Below are 23,283 nucleotides of genomic sequence, written 5' to 3'. Positions count from 1 at the left end.
TGGAAAAGTAGTCAGAGTGGAGAACAAGGAACAGCCCTTGCGTAATTCACACCTGTGAGCAATAAATATTGAAATCGTTTATGAACGATGCTGCTTTGAAATACGTATGAGTCGGCGTAAGTGTAAATGTGAGTTTAAGTAAGGCTCACAGTAATGCTACACATTTGAAGGGAGGAGTCATACGTACCTCTAAAGCTCACGTTCATTGCATTATATATCGGGCGATTGTTTCCGTATCGAGCGTTTTTATAGTATAAGTGTCCATTTAGAAATAGCACCCAGTCACTGAAAAAAATGTGGCTAGGTTGGTAAAGGAAAAACCCATACGCGTATGTTTGAAAGTTACCTGATTATAACTTTTCGATACCCGAGAAATCTCCGAAAAAGCACATTTGTGTCCTGTATATCGCCAATGACATCCACCTTGCAGTCATACTCTCTCCTATTCGATGTCGTCATGTATGACCATATGGGATCGCTTGTATTCAAAAACTGTGAGTGTCAGAATAGAGTACACGTGAAGGGATGCGCGTTACTTAACTCTTGCACAAAACTGGCATACTTCCTTGTGTTGCGTGCTATTTATTCATTGTTTTCGCATCCACGTGAACACAATAAATAATAATATAACATATACTGATCACAAAAAATGGAAATTTTGACTACCAATAACAGCGTCACATTGCTAATTATAAGCACCTAAGATCGACTTACGTGTATGATATATTCTTATTTATTCCTTACTGTCTGACATTGTGACATGATACGCCGAGAGATCCCGAACTGAACCTATGTTACTGTATTATTTCCCCCAATACCACACAATCAAACTAAATATATGCAAAAGACTAAAAAACCAACAAAGGTGGTGTTACTCTAACATTAATCAAACAGTAACATAAAAGCTATTCGAAAGTGACATATCCAAAGAACAGTGGAATGGAGTATATAGAATGGCAATACACGCCAAAAAACTAGAATGGTGTAAGGTAACTACAGTTCAATACCCAATATATTTATTGAATATATGATTCTTTACGCAAATGATCAAAATAAAGCAATGATTTGCAAGTACTGAAATTCACTAGTATAACGAAAACGAACAACGCCATTGTTTTATTTTCACAATGGTTAAATCCTTTGAATTGGTCATAAAAGAGCAAATTTAGGCACAGGTAATATCTTTAACAGCAAACTGGAAGTCCGCATTGTCTAACATTTACTGGGTATTTGTATTGTAGATAATTTTTAGATATTTTCCCATGCACAATTTATTTATATAATAGCTCAGTGCTGCTTATAACATGAATAATTTTACCAAATCCTGCAGCTGGTATGATGATAGGCTTTGATAAAATATTTGCCACCGCACCGACGCCCTAGCACATTAGACATAACAAAGAGTATTATTCAAACAATATACGAAAATATTTGCCTGAATCTGTGGAACTTTTATGCTTGTAACACGATTCGGACTATTAACTTAGCCATATTATTTTACCTATTCAATGACTTTACCTATTCAATTCCCTTTGTTGATTTGTTTTATTTTGCTTTTACCTTTTGTCAATACACAGTCTCCACATTACTATTTTGTGTATATTGTTCACCATCTCATGCATAGAAAGTTCTATTTCAGTTTGTTACTACCAGACCTCCTTCTGTGTATTTCTACGATGTACGTACTCCTTTGTTTGATGTACCATGAATTATTGTAATTATTAAATCTGGTACAACTATATCTTTCGTTCTCGGAAATCTCTTGGAAATAACCGAGACGTTGGTTTCGTTGCTACGCCCGATATGTATGCCAAAGATGAGCACAGCTGTATTTTTCATTTCGAGTTAGCCAAAGGGCACAATTTTCTCAACTGTTAGTGCATTATCTTGCCCCTTTTGAAAGGCAGTGATCGGTAAAGGCTTCAAGCACTCCAGCGTAAATAAATAAATAGGCGCGAAGGCTGACAAGTTCGTGAATAAATAAGGGAAAAGCGGAATTCTAAATTTGAATAAAATATTTCATTGCGTTGGCTTATAGTATGCGTGGTTTTTGGTATAGCATGGCTCGCAATATAATTTTTTTTGTACTGTCCTACATGATTATTTTGAGCTACCGCTGCCTTTACGACTCCGGAAACACGTGGCAAACAAACTGGACTATGGTTGTCGTGTCTGTAACATACGCTGATTTGTTTAATGGTTACCATTTGGTGACGCACCTGCTCCTAGACATACAATAATATAATTCTGGTGAACATGAATGACACTCGAGCTGGTACATTACCTTGAGGTATTTTCAGAAATATTTTTTGCTATAAAAAGTTGCTGACAATGCCTACCTTTGTCATGTCAGGGGTGACTTCAGACGAAGTCCAGCCACCTGATATCAACGGGGCAATTGTGAAAACGCAAACAAATGGTTTAATGATCCTCTGCATCTGCATGGTGAGCACTACGAGTTTCTTCCCTACAGTCTGTAAAACAGCAGCCGAGTGTTAGATTTGCATGGCATTTGTCTGCATGCAACAAACAATAATGGTGTGATTCTATGTGCTCAGATTTGGGTGCACGTTAAAGAACCCCAGGTGGTCGAAATTTCTGGAGCCCTCTACTACGGCGTCTCTCATAATCAAATGGTGGTTTTGGGATGCTAAACCCCACAAATCAAATCAATCAATAATGGTATGATTAGCTATCGGACAGCGGTGAGGTGCCAGCAGCCCTGGCTAAACGTATGAAAAAACGTCTGTGCGCTTAGTAACGATGCGTTTAGCCTGCAGGTCCATTGGTACATCTTTTTGAGGGCGAAGATCCTTATAGCGGCACCTGTTCATCCCTCGTATTCGTTGTAGTAGTGTGTAATTAGTATAACATTTTGACCTCCAAGATGGTGCCGGTGAGAGATTTCTTCTGTGCGTTGTTGAACAATAAAAGATAGTGCTCAATGTACATGCAATGGCTGCTAAGGGAACATGAGAGACTGGAGAATTTGGCTTTAACTTCACGCGCACGCTGCAAATTTTTTATTGTTCAACAACGCACAGAAGACAAGAAAGGGTTGCTACGTTATACTCGCTGGGCGTAACCTCTAAGGTTTTAGAAAGGTTTAGCGAGGGTTTGACTGCAGTGCCATGAATACAGTGAACTAGTATATACCACGAACTCGAGGTGGTTAAAGGTGGGAAGTAGACACGAAGCGCAAGCCGTAAGAAAGTGTGCATGTGCCTCCTCTCGTTCAGTCTTTGGAATGTCCGCTGGATGGCGGTGCTTTTATATGAGGAATATATCAGGAAAAGATGCGAGATGGTGGTACTTGGAGTGTTGAGTAGATGGACGAACGGACACACAGACAGATGCATAGACGGACGCATGGATGGCTGCATGGACGGATGGACGCATGGATGGACGCAGGAGCGGATGCATGGACTAAAGCAGAAACGAACGCACAGATGAACGTGCGGACGCACGAATAGACGCACGGGCAGCCACACGGACGCACGCATGGACGGACGGAAGCAAGAACGAATGGACGGACGGATGCTTCGCCCCACTATCCATCATTCACTCCGTCGATATGCTGCCATTTTTTTTCTATCTGTTTCCTTTTTATTACTCCCCTTTCTCTCACCCCAAAAGAAGGGTAACCAACCGAGCCAAGCTTGGTCAACCTCCCTTCATTTCCTCTCTGTTTCTCTCTCTCTCTCTCTCTCAGGCGCCGATACGCTGACAAAACTGCTAAACTCATTTTTTTTCATGTTTAGATAATCCTAAGCATAATCTAAAGCATGTCGTGCTTGTGGACTACTTAAATTGTAGCCTATGGTTGTTTATATTACTCGTGGAAATTTATTTAGAGAGATAGGAATGCTTTTCATACTATCCTTATGAGCATCTGCCGGAGTAGATTAAACTCACTTCCTCGGTGTGTGCAAGGCAACGAAACAGCCACGTGGCTACTGGAGTGGCGTTGTAAAATCAAGAGTTAATAGATGTTTTTTTTTTTTTTTTGCGGGTGAGGTAAAAATGCTTGAGGCCCGTCTACTTAGATTTGGATTCACGTTCGAAAAGCTCCAGAGGTCGAACTTTCCAACGCTCTCTACTACGGTGTCCCTTGAAAGTATACGGACGTTTTTGTACGCAACGCTCCTGTAGTTATTATTATATTAATAATTATTATTTTTTGCGAATAACACTGCTTGCCTCTTGTTTTGGTAATACAATGTTCTTATTGTAGCGAACAAATTGGCTGATACATGACGACACAATTATTAAACTAAATTTATTATACTAAATTGATGTTCAGCCCTTCAACTTGAAACGTCGCTGGACAAAATATTAAGACGAGCTGTTTTCGTCAGGAGAGCTCCATTATATATCGTTGATGTGTTTTTTTTTTTCTGGTTTGGGGGGGGGGGCAGTATTTCGCGCTCGTTTCTTGTTCTTGCCCATTGACGAGGGTATGGCCCAGCCTGAATATTTGTTGTTGAGGCTGTGGCTATTCCTCCTAAGAGCTTCTACTTGTATCTATATGAGAATGAAAAGTAAATTTTTGGTCATCATGGTTCTATCAAATTTCGCAATGTATATTGTGCATAAAGAAATCTAAAGGCTTCTGACTTCGCGAGGGTTTCTTTTGGAACTCAATACACATTTCAGACAAATTACTGAAAGCGTAGTTGTACTAAAGCGAAAGTGCAAAGAAGAAAAAGAATTAGGAAACAAAAACATATAAATAGCTTTGTTGCAGGTTGCCGCCATACACCGCTTTGAAGAGCATTCGGGCGAAGAACTAAGGGCCGGGCATGTAGCGCGTACGTTGGATAACCACTGGTCATCAAGGGTAACTTACTGGATTCCCAGAGAAGGCGAGTGGGTTAGGGGAAGAGAGAAAGTAAGATGGGCAGATGAGATTAGAGCCTTTGCGGCTATAAAGTGGCAGCAGCAAGCACAGGACCGAATTGACTGGCAGAAAATAGGAGAGGCCTTTGTCCTGCAGTGGCCATATAACTGATGATAATGAGAATAAGGATGATGGCTAAGGGAACGTAATTCCTGTTAAAGTATCACTCAGGCCACAGCTCAACAGAAAATTGTAGCAACTTTGCGCTACTGCCCCGCCGCGGTGGTGTAGTGGCTAAAGTACTCGGCTGCTGACACGCAGGTCGCGGGATCAAATCCCGGCTGCGGCGGCTGCATTTCCGATGGAAGCGGAAATTGTGTAGGTCCGTGTGCTCAGATTTGGGTGCGCGTTAAAGAACCCCAGGTGGTCAAAACTTCTGGAGCCCTGGCGTCTCTCATAATCATATGGTCGTTTTGGGACGTTAAACCCCACAAATCAATCAACTTTGCACTACTGGTGTCAAACTAGAAGGAAGTGCGGAGCTAGGCAGCCTTCTTGGTTTTTCTGTAATTTTAAAGCGAAAGCTGTGATGAGATCAGAACACGGGTAAAGCGCGGCGCCGTAGTTGTCCGCCAGTGTCCACAACCAGTATAACAAGAAATGGTGAAAAAACTCAGTAAATAAAGAACAGCAAGGGCACAAAGGGACTCGAACCTGGGTCCACTGTGTCCTTGCCGAGTATTCTACCACTGAGCCATACCGGTTCTCGGGAAGTTGTTTCCAAACATAGCGTACGTGTTGTTTTACCCCCGTTTGTTGTTTAGCCGTACAATGTAATAAGTGCTACAAAGGTTTATCACGGTCGCTGCGCCCCTACCTCCGACAGGTGGCGAAACATACTCAGAAACTCTCCCATTGTATTCGCGACGGGTGAGAAGGTCGTTAGAAAAGAAGCGCGCGCAGGTGCAGCCTAGCCCGGCCGTGACAGAGCAAACACAAATGAATACGCGCTGTGCGCAAACCAGTTAGCTTATACAAAGGAATAAACCACGTGAGGGGTGCAACATGTGTGCAGACATACGTTCCGTGCGAAAACGGTTGTAAAAGAAACTAACCATCTTCTTTGCTCTTGTGTCAGAGGTCTCACTTACGTTCCTAGGGGCGTGTTGGCAGTAGTACGACACTCGGAGAGTTTCGCGAAATAAAAACTACGCAACGATACCTCAGATACACGCCTATGCTGTGACGAGACTGTTGTATACGGCTTTTAAGTTTTGCCCCACACGTGATGTCTGCAACTGGTTTCGATACGACGCCACGCTGTACTTCACCGGCGCATAGTTGTGGCACTGCGTCCCGGCTGTGAAAGGTAGCCGTGAGAACAGTACGCCTATCGGATTCGCAATTTCGATCTCATTCTGGGCAGAAATCAGTGAAAAGGGCGCTCGGCTACTCTCCGCCAGGGCGGTCATGTTTCAATGGAGCTGATATGGTAGAGGCCCATTTACTGCGCGATGTCATAGTACGTTAAGGAACCCCAGATGGCCGAAGTTTCCGGAGCCCTCCACTATGGCGTCTCTCACATGATGGTTCTAGGACATGAAACCCCACAAATTAATAATTACTCCTTCAGAAGAAACCAATTTTTATTCTGTCATACCGGGCGCTTGTGTGGAACGCATCACAATAGCCAACAACGGGCTCGATCGTGTTGTGTTTTGCGTGCACGAAACGTACCGCGAAGCCCAGCTTGGGAGTCACCTCGCCTGTGCTTTGTGGCCATCTAAAAATTAGCTCTCTATAGGCATTTTTCAAGCAATCCCAGAACCCGACGCGAGCGCGCGAAACACATGGAAGCGGTGTGTACGTCGAACCGGTGAAGTGCACGCGCCGGCTGTTTTCTGTCGCCGGGTGCTTGTTTTCGCCGTGAGAACACCAAACGAGAAAAAAAAAACGAAAGGCGCCTCTGAATGTTGACTATTACTACATCCAAAATACGGCACATGCCTGAACGCACCTGCATGACATGCGCAAGGAATGATGTATTCAATGTAGGTATAACCGAGTGAATGTATACAGAATGTACGAGTTACGCGGTACGCGAATGATTGATGACGCATCGATATATACTGTCAAAACATGCTATTGTGTGTATTGAGAGCTTGAACATCGAATTTATAATTGTTCAATGATTACTTTTTGATAAGTTGAACAAATAATTATTGGTCTATGATTGCGTGCAACCAAACTACAGCAGTGTTCAGATACAGTGGTAATTATTTTATTTTAATTCGCAAGTCACACGCTGTAAAAAAAATTGAGGACATACTAAATGCGTTTAAACAAAAAGAAATGGGACAAGAATTCATTTGTGAGGTTTCTTGATTTGACCATTTGCAGTTTCTTCGTACATGCTTTAAGGTTTCAATTCCGGGTTCGGACGTTAAACCCCACATATCAAATCATTCCGGGTTCAGCAAAACCTGGTGTTTATTTTTCCCGTTGGCGGAATACATAATTGTTAAATGAGGAATTGTGACGTTGTGCTACGGACGGCATGAGCATAAGTGGGCGGGGGCTTTAGCTAATCGACTTTAGCAGTGAAATGGAGCTCTGAGGAAATTCGTCTTCATTAGAGAGATTTAGCGTACCTAACACAAAGCACGTGGACATTGCGGACGTCACCTAGCGCTAGCCCGCAAGAGGTTAGCGTGCGATGTGTACGTAACACATACGCAAAGCTTCGCGTATGCTGTTCTATAGTTTTCTACTCGTATTGCCGTCCGCTTCCCCGACGCTAGCTCACAACCAGCTTGCCGCCGTCTGTGGTGGTGGCCAACTTTTGGTCGCTCTTCTGCTGCTCGATCGAGGTTCGTACTTTAGATTTCGCTGGCAGTAGCGGTAGCTGGCGGAAGCAGTCAAACCACTTGAGGGCAGTCCGACCACAGAGCGAGAGCGATGACGAACAATAGTCCTCGCCGGATTCCAGATGGGGTATTGCGCACCCCTGCAAATGTTCTGTGGCATCGACGATATTCGCAATACTCGTGAAATATTATGCGGTGGTTTTCTGTCTACGTCAATCAAGAGAAGATATTGATTGGTGTTGATAATTTAAATTAGCCCTAATTTTTGTTTTAAATCAAACTGTAATATCTCCTAGGCAGCGCTCATCATTAATGATCGGTTAGAAATACCGCCGCATGCAGGACTCTCAAACAACGCAAGCATCTCGAGTTTGCGACTCAGGTGTCAGGGGTCCTCTAATGTCTTCCGAGAAGTATGGCCCACGATTGTATAACCTAATTGATCACTGACTGCGCAGCGCGCGTCTCTTTCGAAATGCCATGCAGTAAGTGTAACATGCTTTCGAATCTTCTTGCTTTGCCCGAATGGGCACAGTCAAGTGGCATGTGCACTACAATGCTTCCATTCTATTCGTATACCTAAAATTGGGGCAATACTTACTGCGCAACAAATATATTTTTATAAACGTACACAACAGCTGCAGGCGAGAATGCACGCGGAAAGAAATGGACAACTGTTTCCAGTCTTGTTCTCTTTGTCCTGTAAAATAAAGTGTGCAAAAAGCTATCTTATTATAAAGCCTGTGTTTTTGAGTCAAGTGGTAGATACCTTGAAATCAAGTATTGCATTACTGCCACATTTGCCTTTTCTCTGTTGTATTTAGCATCTGAAAGAATCAAGAAATGAACGAGAACTACAGAAGCGTCATGCAATGAAGCTTTAAAGAGGTTCGCTATGTGCGATGATTCATGCGTGAAGTGTACGAGTAAGTGCGTTTCCTGGAAGCCCGTTTCTCAGAGGAGATTCTGTTCTATACCAGAGAAAATGTTTATGTAACACTATAGTGCAATTGCTATTTTCGCTGCTATACTGTACGACTCGTTATTTATTCATTTATTTGCAATACTGTCGACTACAATGTTGGAGTCATTACAGAGGGCACATTGCAGGTAGTATACATTCATGAAGAACAAACAATAACATTCCAACTGACATACATGAACCTCACCCAGTACCTTCTGGCCTGCTACAGTGCGCCGTGCAAAAAAGAAAAAGAAAAGAGGAAAATAGCAAAGGTATGTGAAGCATTGAAGCACTACTGTAGATTACGCATGGTTTCTAACACTGCGGTGAATGTGGATAGTGTGTCGGCATTAGTAGCATTTGCATTCAGTTTGTTCCATTCGCGTATTGTTAGTGGGAAAAACGATTTTCCAAAGACGTCACTGTTTGAGGAATATTCTTGCAGACTGTATTTGTGCTTATGACGAGTAGGGCGTGACTGTGAAAATGTGACGTACTTAGACACATCTACCTTGTAGTGGCCATGTAACAACTGGTACAAGAACCTCAGGCGTGCCTCTTTTGCCCTAGTAGCTAATTTTTCAATGCCAGAAGAAGCCAGAAGGTTAGTGGGAGAATCTGTACGTTTGAACTTGTTGTGTACAAACCGTATGGCTTTGCGTTGTACTGCCTCTAATTTACTAATACCACTTAGCGTATAAGGAAACCAAACTACGTTGGCATATTCTAATACTGGTCTTAAGAACATGGTATAAACCAAGAGTTTTGCGGGCGCTGGTGCAATTCTAAGTCGTCTTTTTAGGTAGAAAAGTTTACGCAGTGCGGCAGCGGTGACGTTAGCTATGTGTGTATCCCATCTCAGGTCAGGCGCTAATGTAATGCCTAAGTACTTATGCTGCACAACATTAGTCAGTGGTCAACCATGAATGGTGTAGATGAATTGCGATGGATTCTGCTTACGTGTTACTGTCATAGCTGCGGATTTTTTCACATTGATGGACATTTGCCACTTAGCGCACCAATCTGCTAGCTTGGTTAGACATTCATTGAGATTAATGTGGTTTATGTAGCTGGTTACCTCCTTATAACTAATGCAGTCATCTGCAAACAGTTTGATATTACAGTTAATGTTTGACGTGAGGTCATTTATGAAAATTAGAAATAATAGTGGTCCCAAGACGGAACCTTGAGGGACCCCAGAAGTTATGGGGACTATGTTTGATATATGACCTTCATACTGCACAAACTGTGAGCGATTTGTTAGGAAATTTTCTATCCAAGAAAACAATAACCCCTCTTCTATCGCACTTTTCAGTTTCATTAGTCTCTTTCTGTGACATACGCAATCGAAAGCCTTAGAGAAATCAAGTAAAATTATGTCTGTTTGGCCACGATTATTTATAGTAGAAGCTAGATCATGAACTACATCCGTTAGCTGCGTAACAGTGGACAGGCCACTACGAAATCCGTGTTGACTAGGAGACAAAAATTTTATTTCTCGAGAAAAACAGTTATGTGTTTGAGGATGATATGCTCTAGTAGCTTACATGAAATGCTAGTGAGGGATATCGGCCGGTAATTTGAAACCAATGACTGTTCTCCTGATTTACGAATAGGTATTATTTTTGCAATCTTCCAGTCATCTGGCAGCTGGGATGAAGTAAGCGACTTTCGAAAGATTAACCCAAGAAACTTGCTACACCATTCCGCGTACCTCTTAAGGAACTCGTTAGGAATATCATCTGGACCACTCGATTTTTTAGGATCTAAGTTAAGAAGCAAGTACAGTATTTCTGTATCTGTGACTTCTAGGTGATAGATGCTTGGCGAATCAAGGGATAATACTGGAGGAGTGGCACCATTATCAGTCGTGAACACTGATTGGAAAAAAATGTTGTATTCGTTAGCCTTTTCGGTTCTTTCCCCTGAATTCGTGTGCGACTGTGTATTATTGCTAGTGCGAAGGTATCTCCAAAATTTGCTTGGATTGCTTTTAATAAAGCTTGGAAGTGTAACACTAAAATAATACTGTCTGGCAGTTTTCTTTTCTTGCTTAAACTCTGATTTTGCACACTGCAGCTTCTGTTGAATGGATGATTTACACTTAAGGTTTTTCGCAGCCACACGCAACCTTTTTAACCTACGCTTGGCCTGGATAACCTCACGTGATATCCAAGGATTATTCCCTAGAGCTTTCTTGTGTTTCTTTGGTATGAAGTCAGTGACACAGTACATAACAGTAGATTTGAAACTTAGCCAAAGTAGATTAGTATCACTGGATGTGTCAAAAGCTAGCTGCAAAAAGTTTTCGAACTCATGTGCGAGATGGGTTAATACGCTGCTATCGTCAGCTTTTTTGAAATCAATTACAGTTGATCCACGCTGCTCACATGCAATACTGGAGTCAAGCGGCAGCAAGCATATGACTATGTGATGGTCTGATATGCCGTCAACTACGTCAGTGCGAACACGGTCTTCCGGGAAGTGCTGACTAATCAGTATCAGATCTAATATGCTCTCGGCAGTGTTCTGTAAGCGGGTTGGAGATAACACGATTTGCTGAAGGCTAAAGTTCAACATTATGTTTATAAGAGCGTCCGAGGCAGATGATGTGTGGTTTAGCGTAGTCCAGTCAATGTCTGGGAGATTAAAATCTCCCATAATCAGGACACGAGAGTTGCGAACATGACGCTGCATGAAGTCATGAACTGCAGTTATGCATTCGTGTCCGGATGATGGACCTCGATAAACGCATCCAATGAATATAGAAGTGCTATCGCAAAGAATCCGGCAGAAAATTGTCTCAGCATCTGTTACAGCTGGAAGCGATACATATTGCCACGTTCCATTTCCCAAGTTTTTGTTATCGTCCCAAAACACCACACAATTCTCAGCGCGAACCGCGCCTGCAGTTTTCGAGAAGGTTCCGGACTGTAGTAGATCATTTCGATAAGATCACGCCCACTGTGCGAACGGTACAGATTGTTCTGGAACCTACGCCACCGCCAGCGATAACGCTAGAACATTCGACGGCAAGAATATCTATGCCGACGCGCTTCGCCGCTTGTCAGTTGTTGATCGAAGGCCGACGCTCCGTTCGCCGCTATCAGTCCGAGACTGCTATCTGTGCGAGACTGCTGCTGTAATTGGATTTTCCGTTTACCGGGCACAGGTTCGCCCTAATAAACAGTTAAATCCCAACACGAAGTCTCCTGTCTTCGGCCACGTCACGACCCCGTGACATCTGGTGGAGGTGCTGCTTTGTTCATGTACCGGACGCCCCCGTCAAGCCGTGAACCCAGCCCCCGTCGCGGAGAAGACATCGACGCCAACCAAGAGCAGCGAACAAGCCGCCGACAGCAAGGGCTACCACCGGAGTACGGGCTTCTGCAAGACAAGGCGCGGAAGACCAAGGCCATACCGCGACTGATGCGACAATGACAACCGCAGCGTCCCAGCCCACAATGGTCATGCACCAATCCAGGGAACCACCAATTTTCCATGGGTCATCGTTCGAAGACCCGGAGTCCTGGCTAGAAACATACGACCGTGTGGCCGCCCTCAACCATTGGGACCATGACGAAAAGCTGCGTCGTGTGTTCTTCTATTTGGAAGACACCGCAAGGACCTGGCTCGAAAATCGGGAGTCCACGCTCCGAACGTGGGATGTTTTCTGCGGCGCATTCCTGCAAACGTTCGCGAGCATCGCTCGCAAAGAGAGGGCCGCTGCTTTATTAGAGACCCGGGTTCAGCTACCAAATGAAAATGTCGCCATTTTCACAGAAGAAATGACCCGACTATTCCGTCACGCTGACCCAGACATGCCTGAGGAGAAAAAAGTTCGTTTCCTCATGCGAGGGGTCAAACAGGAGCTCTTCGCGGGACTGATGAGAAACCCACCGAAAACCGTCCAAGAATTTGTAGCCGAAGTGACCACTATCGAAAAGACCCTGGACATGCGCACCAGACAATATAATCGTCGCCTGACTGCAGACTGCGCTGCTGCTCAAGCCAGTAACTCCGGAGACCTGCGTGAAACGATCCGAGCGATCGTGCGGGAAGAGCTGCGCAAGCTGTTGCCTTCGGCGCAGCCTCAAGTGGATTCAATCGCCGACATTGTGCCAGAAGAAGTTCAGCAATCACTTCAAATTCCCCACGCACCGCCGCCCGAGCCGGAAGCTATGAGCTACGTCGCTGCACTGCGCCACAACGCTCCTCCCCGTCCACGCCAAAACGCCGCCCCGTCACACTTCCGTCGACAGACGCCACCGCCGCCACCACCCCCACCGACGTCATACCGTTCGCCAGCGGCCCAGCGCAGTGCACCGAGGAAGACTGACGTCTGGCGCACTCCTGACCATCGCCCGCTCTGCTACCACTGCGGCGAGGCCGGACACACATACCGCCGTTGCCAGTACCGACAGATGGGACTGCGTGGCTTCGCCGTCAATGCACCGCGTCCACAGCCAGGAGAACGACCACGTGACATCGCCGACTACCTGACAGGAACTCGGTGGACACCACGAAGCCCTTCGCGTTCCCCGTCGCCCAGCCGCCGCACGTCACCGCCCCACCGGCAGTACTCTGGCCCTACGCGGGGCCGGTCTCCTAGCCCGTATCCGGGAAACTAAGGGCAGCAACCGGTGGATGTGCGGTTGCTGTGCGACGAACTACCGAAGATCCTCCGACGACGACGACGCCGCGACGGAGCTTTCCGAACACAACGTCAACCAGGCAAAGCCCTGATGGCGAAAGCTCATTTACCGAAGGTGGCCTGACGACGCAACATGGAAGCAGCGGAACAAGCCGACGCAGCCGTGACCCGACGCCACGCCCTAACTGTAATGCGAGACGGCGAACTAGCCACCTCAACGTTCTTATCGACGGCCACAGTGTGACCGCTCTCGTCGATACTGGAGCCGACTATTCTGTCATCAGTGGGTCGTTCGCCGCGAAGTTAAAGAAAGTTAGGACAGCTTGGAAAGGCCCTGAGATCCGCACAGCCAGAGGTCATTACGTAACGCCTGCAGGAATCTGCACAGCGAGAGTCACCATTAACGGCCGTATTTATCCTACAGACTTCGTAGTCCTTCAGCGTTGCTCGAGAGATGTCATCCTTGGCATGGACTTCTTATGCCTTCATGGTGCTGTCATCAACCTAAAAACAAAGTCGATAACGTTATCCACAGAAGAAGCACTACCGCCACGCACGCCGTCAGGACACCATGCCTTGAATGTGCTGGAAGAGCAAGTCACCATTCCGCCTCGCTCAAGCGTCATTATTTCAGTTGGCGCTCCTAAATCGCCTGACTTGGAAGGCGTCGTTGAAGGCAGTCAGCATCTGCTGGTCACCCGAAATATTTGCGTCGCAAGAGGAATTGTAGAGCTGCGGGGAGGCAAAGCAACGGTTATGCTCACGAATTTCAGCAATGAGTACAAACATGTGAACAAAGGAACAACGGTCGCATACATCAAAGAAATTGTCGAAGCCACCAGTGCTTTCGCCCTCGCCGATTCTGCGGAACCTGCTCAGAGGAACCAAGCCCCTCCCATAGCTTTCGACGTCAGTCAGACTTCCGAACGATAAGCAAGAACAGCTCAAGGCCCTGCTCCTGCAATACGAAGATTGCTTTTCGTCGTCATCAAAAATTCGGCAGACCCCAATCACGAAACATCGCATCATAACCGAAGAAAATGCCAGACCACTCCGTCAGAGTCCGTACAGGGTTTCGACGCGAGAACGTGAGGCCATGAAGAGACAAGTTGATGAAATGCTGCGGGATGACATTATCCAGCCGTCCAAGAGTCCATGGGCATCCCCCGTGGTGTTAGTGAAGAAAAAGGATGGGACCCTACGTTTCTGCGTCGATTATCGCCGCCTGAACAAAATCACAAGAAAGGACGTGTATCCTCTCCCACGAATAGACGACGCACTTGATCGGCTCCATAACGCCAAGTACTTTTCGTCAATGGACCTCAAGACTGGCTTTTGGCAAATCGAAGTCGACGAACGAAACCGAGAGAAGACGGCGTTTATAACACCAGACGGCCTCTTCGAGTTTAAGGTGATGCCCTTTGGCCTTTGCTCAGCGCCTGCAACTTTTCAACGCGTTATGGATACAGTACTGGCAGGATTGAAGTGGCAGACTTGCCTTGTGTACTTGGACGACGTCGTCGTGTTTTCCTCGAGTTTCGACGAGCATCTTCGGCGCCTTGAAGCTGTACTTCAAGCCATCAAGACTTCCGGACTCACAGTGAAGCCAGGAAAGTGCAGATTTGCGTATGAGGAGCTCTTGTTTCTGGGGCACGTTATCAGCAAGTCTGGAGTTCGTCCCGATCCACGGAAAACAGCCGCCATCGCCGACTTCCCGCCGCCCACTGACAAGAAAGCCGTGCGCCGATTTCTGGGCCTGTGCGCCTATTATAGGCGGTTCGTGAAAAACTTCGCCCGCATCGCCGATCCTCTCACTAACCTTACCAAGGCCGACGTGGAGTTCAAGTGGGAAACACCACAGGAATACGCTTTCCAGGAGCTTAAACATCGCCTCCAGACGCCTCCGTTACTTGCCCATTTCGACGAATTCGCCGAGACAGAAATACATACTGACGCAAGCAGCGTAGGTCTTGGCGCCGTTCTTGTGCAGAGGGCTGACGGACTTGAAAGGGTTATTAGTTACGCCAGCCGATTGCTATCCAAAGCAGAAGCAAATTATTCCACAACAGAAAAGGAGTGCCTCGCCATCATCTGGGCTACGTCGAAATTTCGCCCCTACCTCTACGGCAGGACTTTCAAAGTTGTCAGTGACCACCACGCCTTGTGTTGGCTAGCCACCTTGAAGGACCCTTCAGGTCGCCTCGCACGATGGAGCCTGAGACTTCAAGAATATGACATTACTGTCATTTACAAGTCCGGCAAAAAACACTCCGACGCCGACTGTCTCTCTCGTGCGCCTGTCGACCAACCGCTACCCGACGACCCGGATGACGACTACTTCTTGGGAACGATAACTACAGACGACTTCGCTGAACGACAGCGGGCCGACCCGGAACTTAAGGCCCTAATAGAATACCTCGAAGGCAGGACCGCCGAAGTCCTGAATATATTCAAGCGCGCACTTGCGTCGTTCTTTCTGCGAAACGGTCTTCTACAAAAGAAAAGCTTTTCACCGCTTCGAGCTAAGTACCTCCTTGTGGTGCCTTCATCTCTGCGACCAGAACTCCTGCAGGCCCTGCACGACGATCCGACGGCAGGGCACCTCGGTGTTTCTCGCACGCTCGCGAGGATAAAAGAAAGGTACTACTGGCCACGTCTTACCACCGACGTCACTCGTTATGTGAGGACATGCCGGGACTGTCAGCGACGCAAGACACCGCCGACAAGGCCAGCGGGACTTCTGCAGCCAATTGATCCACCTTGCCGACCTTTCCAGCAGATCGGTATGGACCTACTGGGGCCGTTCCCGACGTCGGCTTTCAGAAACAAGTGGATCGTGGTAGCTACCGACTACCTCACCCGCTACGCCGAGACAAAAGCCCTGCCAAAAGGCAGTGCATCCGAGGTAGCTAAGTTCTTCGTCGAAAATATCCTCCTACGTCACGGCGCCCCGGAGGTCCTTATCACCGACAGAGGAACGGCATTCACTGCCGACTTAACTCAAGCGATCTTGGCATACAGCCAAACAAACCACCGCCGGACGACAGCCTACCACCCACAGACCAACGGCCTCACCGAGCGGCTTAACAAGACGATCGCCGACATGCTGTCAATGTACGTCGATGTCGAACACAAGACGTGGGACGCCATTCTTCCGTATGTGACCTTCGCATACAACACGGCGGTGCAGGAGATGACGCAGATATCTCCATACAAATTGCTCTACGGAAGGAGCCCAGCGACGACGCTCGATGCCATGTTACCCAACGTCACCGACGAAGAAAACCTCGATGTGAGCGAGTACCTTCAACGCGCCGAAGAAGCCCGACAACTTGCGCGTCTCCGTATCAAGAATCAACAGACGACCGACAGCCACCGTTACAACCTTCGACGACGCTTCGTGGAATACCAGCCCGGTGAACGTGTTTGGGTGTGGACGCCGATACGCCGACGCGGACTAAGTGAAAAGCTTCTGCGACGGTACTTCGGACCCTACAGGGTGGTTCGACGTCTCGGCCTACTTGATTACGAGGTTGTCCCCGACGGCATCACGAACTCTCAACGACGCCGATCGCGACCTGAAGTCGTCCATGTCGCGCGCCTCAAGCCGTTTCATGCGCGTTAACAAACTGAAACAGTGTTTTTTGTATTATTGTTGTATCGTAATTTATTTATTGTACTTTCTTGCATTATTATTGTACCTTCATCTTTAGTTAAAGCATCGGGACGATGCCTTTTTTCAAAGGGGGGCAATGCCACGTTCCATTTCCCAAGTTTTTGTTATCGTCCCAAAACACCACACGATTCTCAGCGCGAACCGCGCCTGCAGTTTTCGAGAAGGTTCCGGACTGTAGTAGATCATTTCGATAAGATCACGCCCACTGTGCGAACGGTACAGATTGTTCTGGAACCTACGCCACCACCAGCGATAACGCTAGAACATTGCACGGCAAGAGTATAAATGCCGACGCGCTCCGCCGCTTGTCAGTTGTTGATCGAAGGCCGACGCTCCGTTCGCCGCTATCAGTCCGAGACTGCTATCTGTGCGAGACTGCTGCTGTAATTGGATTTTCCGTTTACCGCACACAGGTTCGCCCTAATAAACAGTTAAATCCCACCACGAAGTCTCCTGTCTTCGGCCACGTCACGACCCCGTGACAATATGAATGGCATTTTTTTATGAGTAGAGCGACGCCCCCGCCACGAGAAGGTCTATCCTTACGGATAACGTAATAATTTGAAGGAACAACTTCACTATCGTATATCTCGGAAGAAAGCCATGTTTCAGTGACACCTACTATATCAGGACTGTATTCTAGCAGAAGATTTTCGAGAGCATCTATTTTGTTTAGAACACTTCTTGCGTTAACATTCAATATAGTCAAGGCTTCGATTTTGCGTGTAGACGAGCTTGCCGAGTTTGCGGTCTTGATCGCACCTCGTCCTTTTTTTGGGCGAGAACCTTGTCGTTCTTTTCTTCATCCGAGGTAAAGGCTTGGTTATTATTGAACAATTTGTCAAACACTAACGACACCTTCTCCTTCTTTTCTCAATTTTCTTTGGCGCTGTTCCATAGCTTTCGCCTGATGTCTCGGATTCTAGGCGAAAAGTCTTCTCCGATTGAGAAGCTGGTGTTTTTCAGTTTGTATCCGCTTTTAAGTATCGATGATTTCTGCCTAAAATCTAGCAACTTGAAAATGACTGGTCTATTTTTGTTCCGTTCCGCTCGTTCTAGGTGGTGTATTCGTTCGATAGAAACTCGTTCAAGGCCGAGGGTGTCCTGAACAATAGTCTTATTCACTGCTTGTTCAAGAATTTCACTCGTCTCTCCGTCAACTTCAGGTAGGCCATAAACAATTAAGTTCGATCGCCTACTTCTGTTTTCTAAGTCGTCGACCTTCCTTTCCAGCAATTCATATGCACGTTTCATGCTGACAAGCTCATCCTGACAGAGACTAACCTTCTGTTCGAGTCTTGATAAAGCGTCTAGCTTTTTATCAATATCGACAAGACGCTTTTCCTTGATGAACTTAATATCCGCGGCGATTTCTTTTAGTGCGCTTGCGATTTGATCTTGCGCAGGTCCCGGGTTAGTCTCGATGTCTCCCTCCAAGAGTAGTAATTTTCGCAAAAACACCCTAACACAACATGGCATACAAGAAAACCGTGGGCACGGTAGCACAGACAAAAAAGGATCGTCAGAGCGTATACATTTTCCGTATTTCTTCATCACCTGCACAAGGAAGACGAACGGGTTATCAGACGTCCGCATGTTTGAAGTGCCACCGTGCCCAAGAAGCGTCGACTGCGCTGCACGAGCTTTTGTAGGTGAGCTGGTGGGTGGTCCTGGGTGCTGATCATGCGCAGTCAGAATCAGGATGGGTAACGGCGAATGATGAGGCGACATCTCTGATGACGTGCAGGACGGGATTGTTGGCGCATGGTAATACGCCAGACTGTGGGCCTGCGCCGTAGTGCTCTCCCCGGATCGCAAGCTGCCCCCACCGGAGGTGAGAAGCAGGCCGAGGAAAAACTGCACAAGGAAGACGAACGGGTTATCAGACGTCCGCATGTCTGAAGTGCCACCGTGCCCAAGAAGCGTCGAGTGCACTGCACGAGCTTTTGTAGGTGAGCTGGGGGGTGGTCCTGGGTGCTGATCATGCGCAGTTAGAATCAGGATGGGTAACGGCGAATGATGAGGCGACATCTCCGATGACGTGCAGGACGGGATTGTTGGCGCATGGTAGTACGCCAGACTGTGGGCCTGCGCCGTAGTGCTCTCCCCGGATCGCAAGCTGCCCCCACCGGAGGTGAGAAGCAGGCCGAAGAAAAACTGCACAAGGAAGACGAACGGGTTATCAGACGTCCCCATGCCCGAAGTGCCATGTGCTCAGATTTCGGTACAGGTCAAAGAATCCCAGGTAGTCGAAACTTCCGTAGCCCTCCTATGGTGGTTTTGGGAAGTCTAATCCCACATATCAATCATTATGGGACTGCATGGCGACATCGTGACTGCATAGAAAAACATCACTTGGGAAAGCTCGAATAATTCAGAAAGGCATTTTATTACGTTATAATTCTACTGTGACTACGTCATTTCGGTACCAATAGAAGTTTGTTGGCTGAAAGGACGACGGCCAATTTCGGTATGCTATCCACGTGGCTTTCAAAAAAAACTTGGTTTACATTCTCCTAGTATACGTTATCTAGTACCGTCCAAAACTAATGATGTGCTTGCTGACATCTTTAACTAATGGGTATGCACACATTTTAAAAAAAAAAACTCGCAAGCTGGACAAGCACGCGTAGCAAACTGTATAACGTGGTCGCCTTTTCTGCAAACCACATTATGGCTAAATGATTTTACGAAAAGCACACTACTAGCCGAATTGCCATGTGATATGTGCTCTAATATTCATTATACAAAACTGTTGTGTGTATTTTTTTTACTTATTGAAATGATGAAATGGGAGAGCTTAGTGCCATTATTATGACATCTGCAACGTTTCTTTTGAGCATGCAGATGTGGCACTGGCAATTTTCGTTCACTTTGTGTTTAAGCACGTTTGTAGGTAATATCATCAAAAAACAAAACAAAAATAGGTGCAGTAGAACACTTTGCCCCTCGGTGAGCTTAGTTCAAATCCTTATAAAAACCTGGTTTCTTTTTTTCTTCTCATTATTCGCAATACGACACTCATGCAAGTGAAGTTGTTCTTCTGAATTCGTAACAACTTACGCCGTAAAGTTGAAATTTTGTAACAGTCTAGGCCGCACGACCTCTCGTAGCGAATTCATGGGTGGAAGACGTGCATCAAGCTGTCAGCCTTACCTGCATGCTCGCGGTCCAAGCGGCTGTTTAGAGAATAGCGTGACAAACCGGGCGCCTCCCGTGAGCTCGCACAAGAACTGCAGAGTAACTTCTTTGGTGACGGTGTTAATGTGTTTCTATGCAGCGAACATCGCCAGGTGCAAGGTGAACAATGAAAGTGATCACTAAACAAAGCGTAATAGAAAAATGGGGCAAACCTTACAGAAACCCTGTACACAGCGGTTGTGTCGTTGACTACGTTTGACTTTTCCGAAACCTTTTGTTCTGTCAAACCCACTTAAAAATCGCACCACTGAAATAAATCCCCACTTCTGCTTCCTCTATATAGCCCCACCGTGGTAGTCTAGTGGCTAAGGCGTTCGGCTGCTGACCCACAGGTCGTGGGATTGAATCCCAGTGGCAGCACCTGCATTTTCGATGGAGGCAAAGTGGCTGTAGGCCCATGTGCTCAGATTTCGGTACAGGTTAAAGAATCCCAGGTGGTCGAAACTTCCGTAGCCCTCCTAGGGTGATTTTGGGAAGTCTAATCCCACATATCCACCATTACTTCCTCCATATACAAGTATAGCGTACTAAGCACGTGCTCACAGAAGAAAAGATCCGACTTCTCCTCGGCGTACAAGACATGCCTCTCCAAGTTTCTCTAATGGTCCCGCCACGAAGCGACAAAATAACACCGTTGTGTGAACCAGTCATTAAGCTTGAAAATAGCAGAGAGATTCGCAGAGCAACAGCAGAATGACAAAACTCTCAAGTCCCTGTTGGCTGAACTAGACAAAAACTTGAGGTCGCAGTACGGCCACTACCTGGACCTCTGTACCCCCAGTGCCAACTTTCTAGAGGCAGAACCTTCAACCAGCTCGTCGTGCCAACATCTTTTAGAGAATCTGTCCTTGAAGGGGCCCATGAAGCTTTTATGACAGGATGGCAGGACATTTGGTCATGAACCAATTTCAGGGCGAAGCTCCTTAGGCGTGGGTCTGTACATCCTCTGAGGTATGTAGCTGTAGTAGTAGCGGGTAGCCACCTTCAGTTTAGTTCTTGCAGTGTTCACTCGATGGAGGTACTTGTAGTTGATGAAAACATGCGAGATGTTATAAAACTAGATGGCTATACTTGGAGATGATCAAAAGATGCGAGATTTTATGAAACTAGATGGTGATACGTGCAGTTGATGACGAAAGATGCGAGACTTTATTCAAGGAATGTTGTCAAGTATGGCGCGGGTCATTGGTGGAAGGCGATCGTTTGATTTAGTGCGGCGACGTACGCTATGGGTAGCGTTGTAATAAAATTCGTTCGCTGTCGGTGCGTGCTCGCTGTCACCGGATGGACAAGGCTGCTGAGCGGCTAGCGTGTAAGGCGACGGCAACGCCTGCTCGCAGACAGAATCCGGATGTGCGAGCCCGCGAGGCAGAAGCGCACCGTGAAACTGCGCGACACCGCCGCCACCAAGATCCTGCCGTACAAGAGCGGGAGGCCCAAGTGGCATGGCATACACACGCAGTGTTTCTCACATCCTTAAATGGTGATGTACAGGGCGAATCACATGGAAGATTCAAGGTTTACCGATGATTTCCTTCGGGGCTTCGCCCACTCATGATCATTCACCCCATGGATATGCTGTGATTTTTCTTTATCGGCCATATCTGAATGGTGGCGTCTAACGTTTCGTGAAATCTCGCGATCTAAGAACAACACCGAAAAGTAAAGTGGCTGTTATGCAATTAGGCAAGATGCCTTTAATATGCATAGCTTGTGAACACGACCAGCGCTAAGTAAACGTGCCAAACTGAAACGATCACCCCCCCCCCAAGCTTCTGTCATCAGCAATTATAACAAATAAGTGGGACCACTGTGAGCATAAATTGGGAGTATTTATGCTATGGCGGGTAACCATGCTACTAATAACAAAAGAGTCAGGATCCCGCCTCCCCCTCTTCCAGTCTTACTTCAAGTCAACCCCCCCCCTCCTTAAAATGAGTCGCTGGGTCCATGCCTGGCTGCGATTCATCGTAGATTACTCCTTTCTGAAGCCAGCTCGCACTCTTTGTGGACAAAGGTGGAGCGTTGGAGCAAGTCTCAATAATTTTTTACATGAGAACATCTAGGTGAGCCTGTGTTTTAGTTGTTAATTTTGTTCTTGTTCTCCTCTATATGAGTGCCAGTCTTACCTCCACGAACATATAGTCCGTACTTTTTACATGTCGTGTTACGTTTATGCCTCATATTACACTTAAATCTCCGCGCATTGTGAAACTCATTCAATTGTTTCTTTTCCCCTATTATGGCTTTTCTATGCGCACTTTTTATTTTTGTGCATTCTCAAGAAAGTTTCATTACACGGAGCCATTTTTTTTGCCAAATTGTGCAACGTATGTGCTGTACCATACCCACAGAGTCTATTCCATAGTAGCCTATTGTTCGTTTTCATTCGTGCTACTTCCTACTGTGACTGCACTTTTCGCATCCTTATAGAGCTGTTTCATTCGCTTGTTCTCTTTGCTTGAAATTGAAGCAACGCAGCATTTTTTTTCATCTTCAATATCCTGAGTAGTTACAATGCATGTTACCTATGGATCCATGTTGCATAACTCTTATGTCATCCTTAAAGAGAAAAGAATACATAAGTTAGCCCCGTAACTATCTGTATTAGGGTGCGACACCTCAACAGTATCTCACGAGGGATGGGGGTAAGGAGAGTATAAAAAGATAGTATTAAAAGGTAAATAGATAGAGGAAGGAGAGTGCAAGGCGCCGAGTCAGCGAACGACAGAAAATGACGGAAGAGGGAATAGGAATGATGGACACGGTCACAGGAGTCCGATGACGGGGCACCACTCAGTGAGAGCTCTTGTCGGCGGCAGGAGGTGGCGTAGGGTGAGCCAGTCGGCCAAAGCTGCGCTGTCGTCGGAGATCGCGGGGTCGCAACCGGTCGGCACAAAATCCGGAGAGCGTAGCTTGCCATAGTTTGCGGCAGAGTCTTCGTGGATTAGAAGCGTCGTATCCTACTCTGTTCTCAGTGAGTCTTCTGCAACACGTGATGTGAAGTCCTAATTATCAGCGCTGTGTATGCTTGTCCAGCACTCCTAAACTAACCACGGTTAATGTCGCACTCAGCGTATG

At 46.5% G+C, this 23,283-nt stretch overlaps 1 protein-coding gene across 3 annotated transcripts in view; it reads right to left on the bottom strand.

The window, feature by feature from the left end:
• The window catches only part of LOC119168445 (uncharacterized), a 34,661-nt gene extending 14,402 nt beyond the window's left edge, over window positions 1-20,259 (bottom strand). Inside the window, exons 1-6 of one of the 3 annotated variants that reach the window (XM_075885405.1) lie at window positions 20,158-20,250; window positions 8,477-8,534; window positions 8,309-8,407; window positions 2,340-2,474; window positions 347-492; window positions 188-285 (exon numbers count right to left, since the gene is read on the bottom strand). In XM_075885405.1, coding sequence (XP_075741520.1) covers window positions 188-285; window positions 347-492; window positions 2,340-2,444 — 349 coding nt within the window. In that variant the 5' untranslated portion in view covers window positions 2,445-2,474; window positions 8,309-8,407; window positions 8,477-8,534; window positions 20,158-20,250. Of the gene's footprint in view, window positions 1-187; window positions 286-346; window positions 493-2,339; window positions 2,475-8,308; window positions 8,408-8,476; window positions 8,535-20,157 lie in introns of all 3 variants that reach the window. The other 2 variants (XM_075885406.1, XM_075885404.1) reach the window with 2 other exon arrangements.
• Window positions 20,260-23,283: the final 3,024 nt, after the last annotated feature.

This window comes from Rhipicephalus microplus, unplaced genomic scaffold (genome assembly GCF_043290135.1).
Source record: "Rhipicephalus microplus isolate Deutch F79 unplaced genomic scaffold, USDA_Rmic scaffold_136, whole genome shotgun sequence".
Lineage (NCBI taxonomy): Eukaryota > Metazoa > Arthropoda > Arachnida > Ixodida > Ixodidae > Rhipicephalus > Rhipicephalus microplus.
The sequence above is the reverse complement of the archived record's forward strand: the minus strand, read 5'-3'. Positions and strand labels throughout refer to the sequence as shown.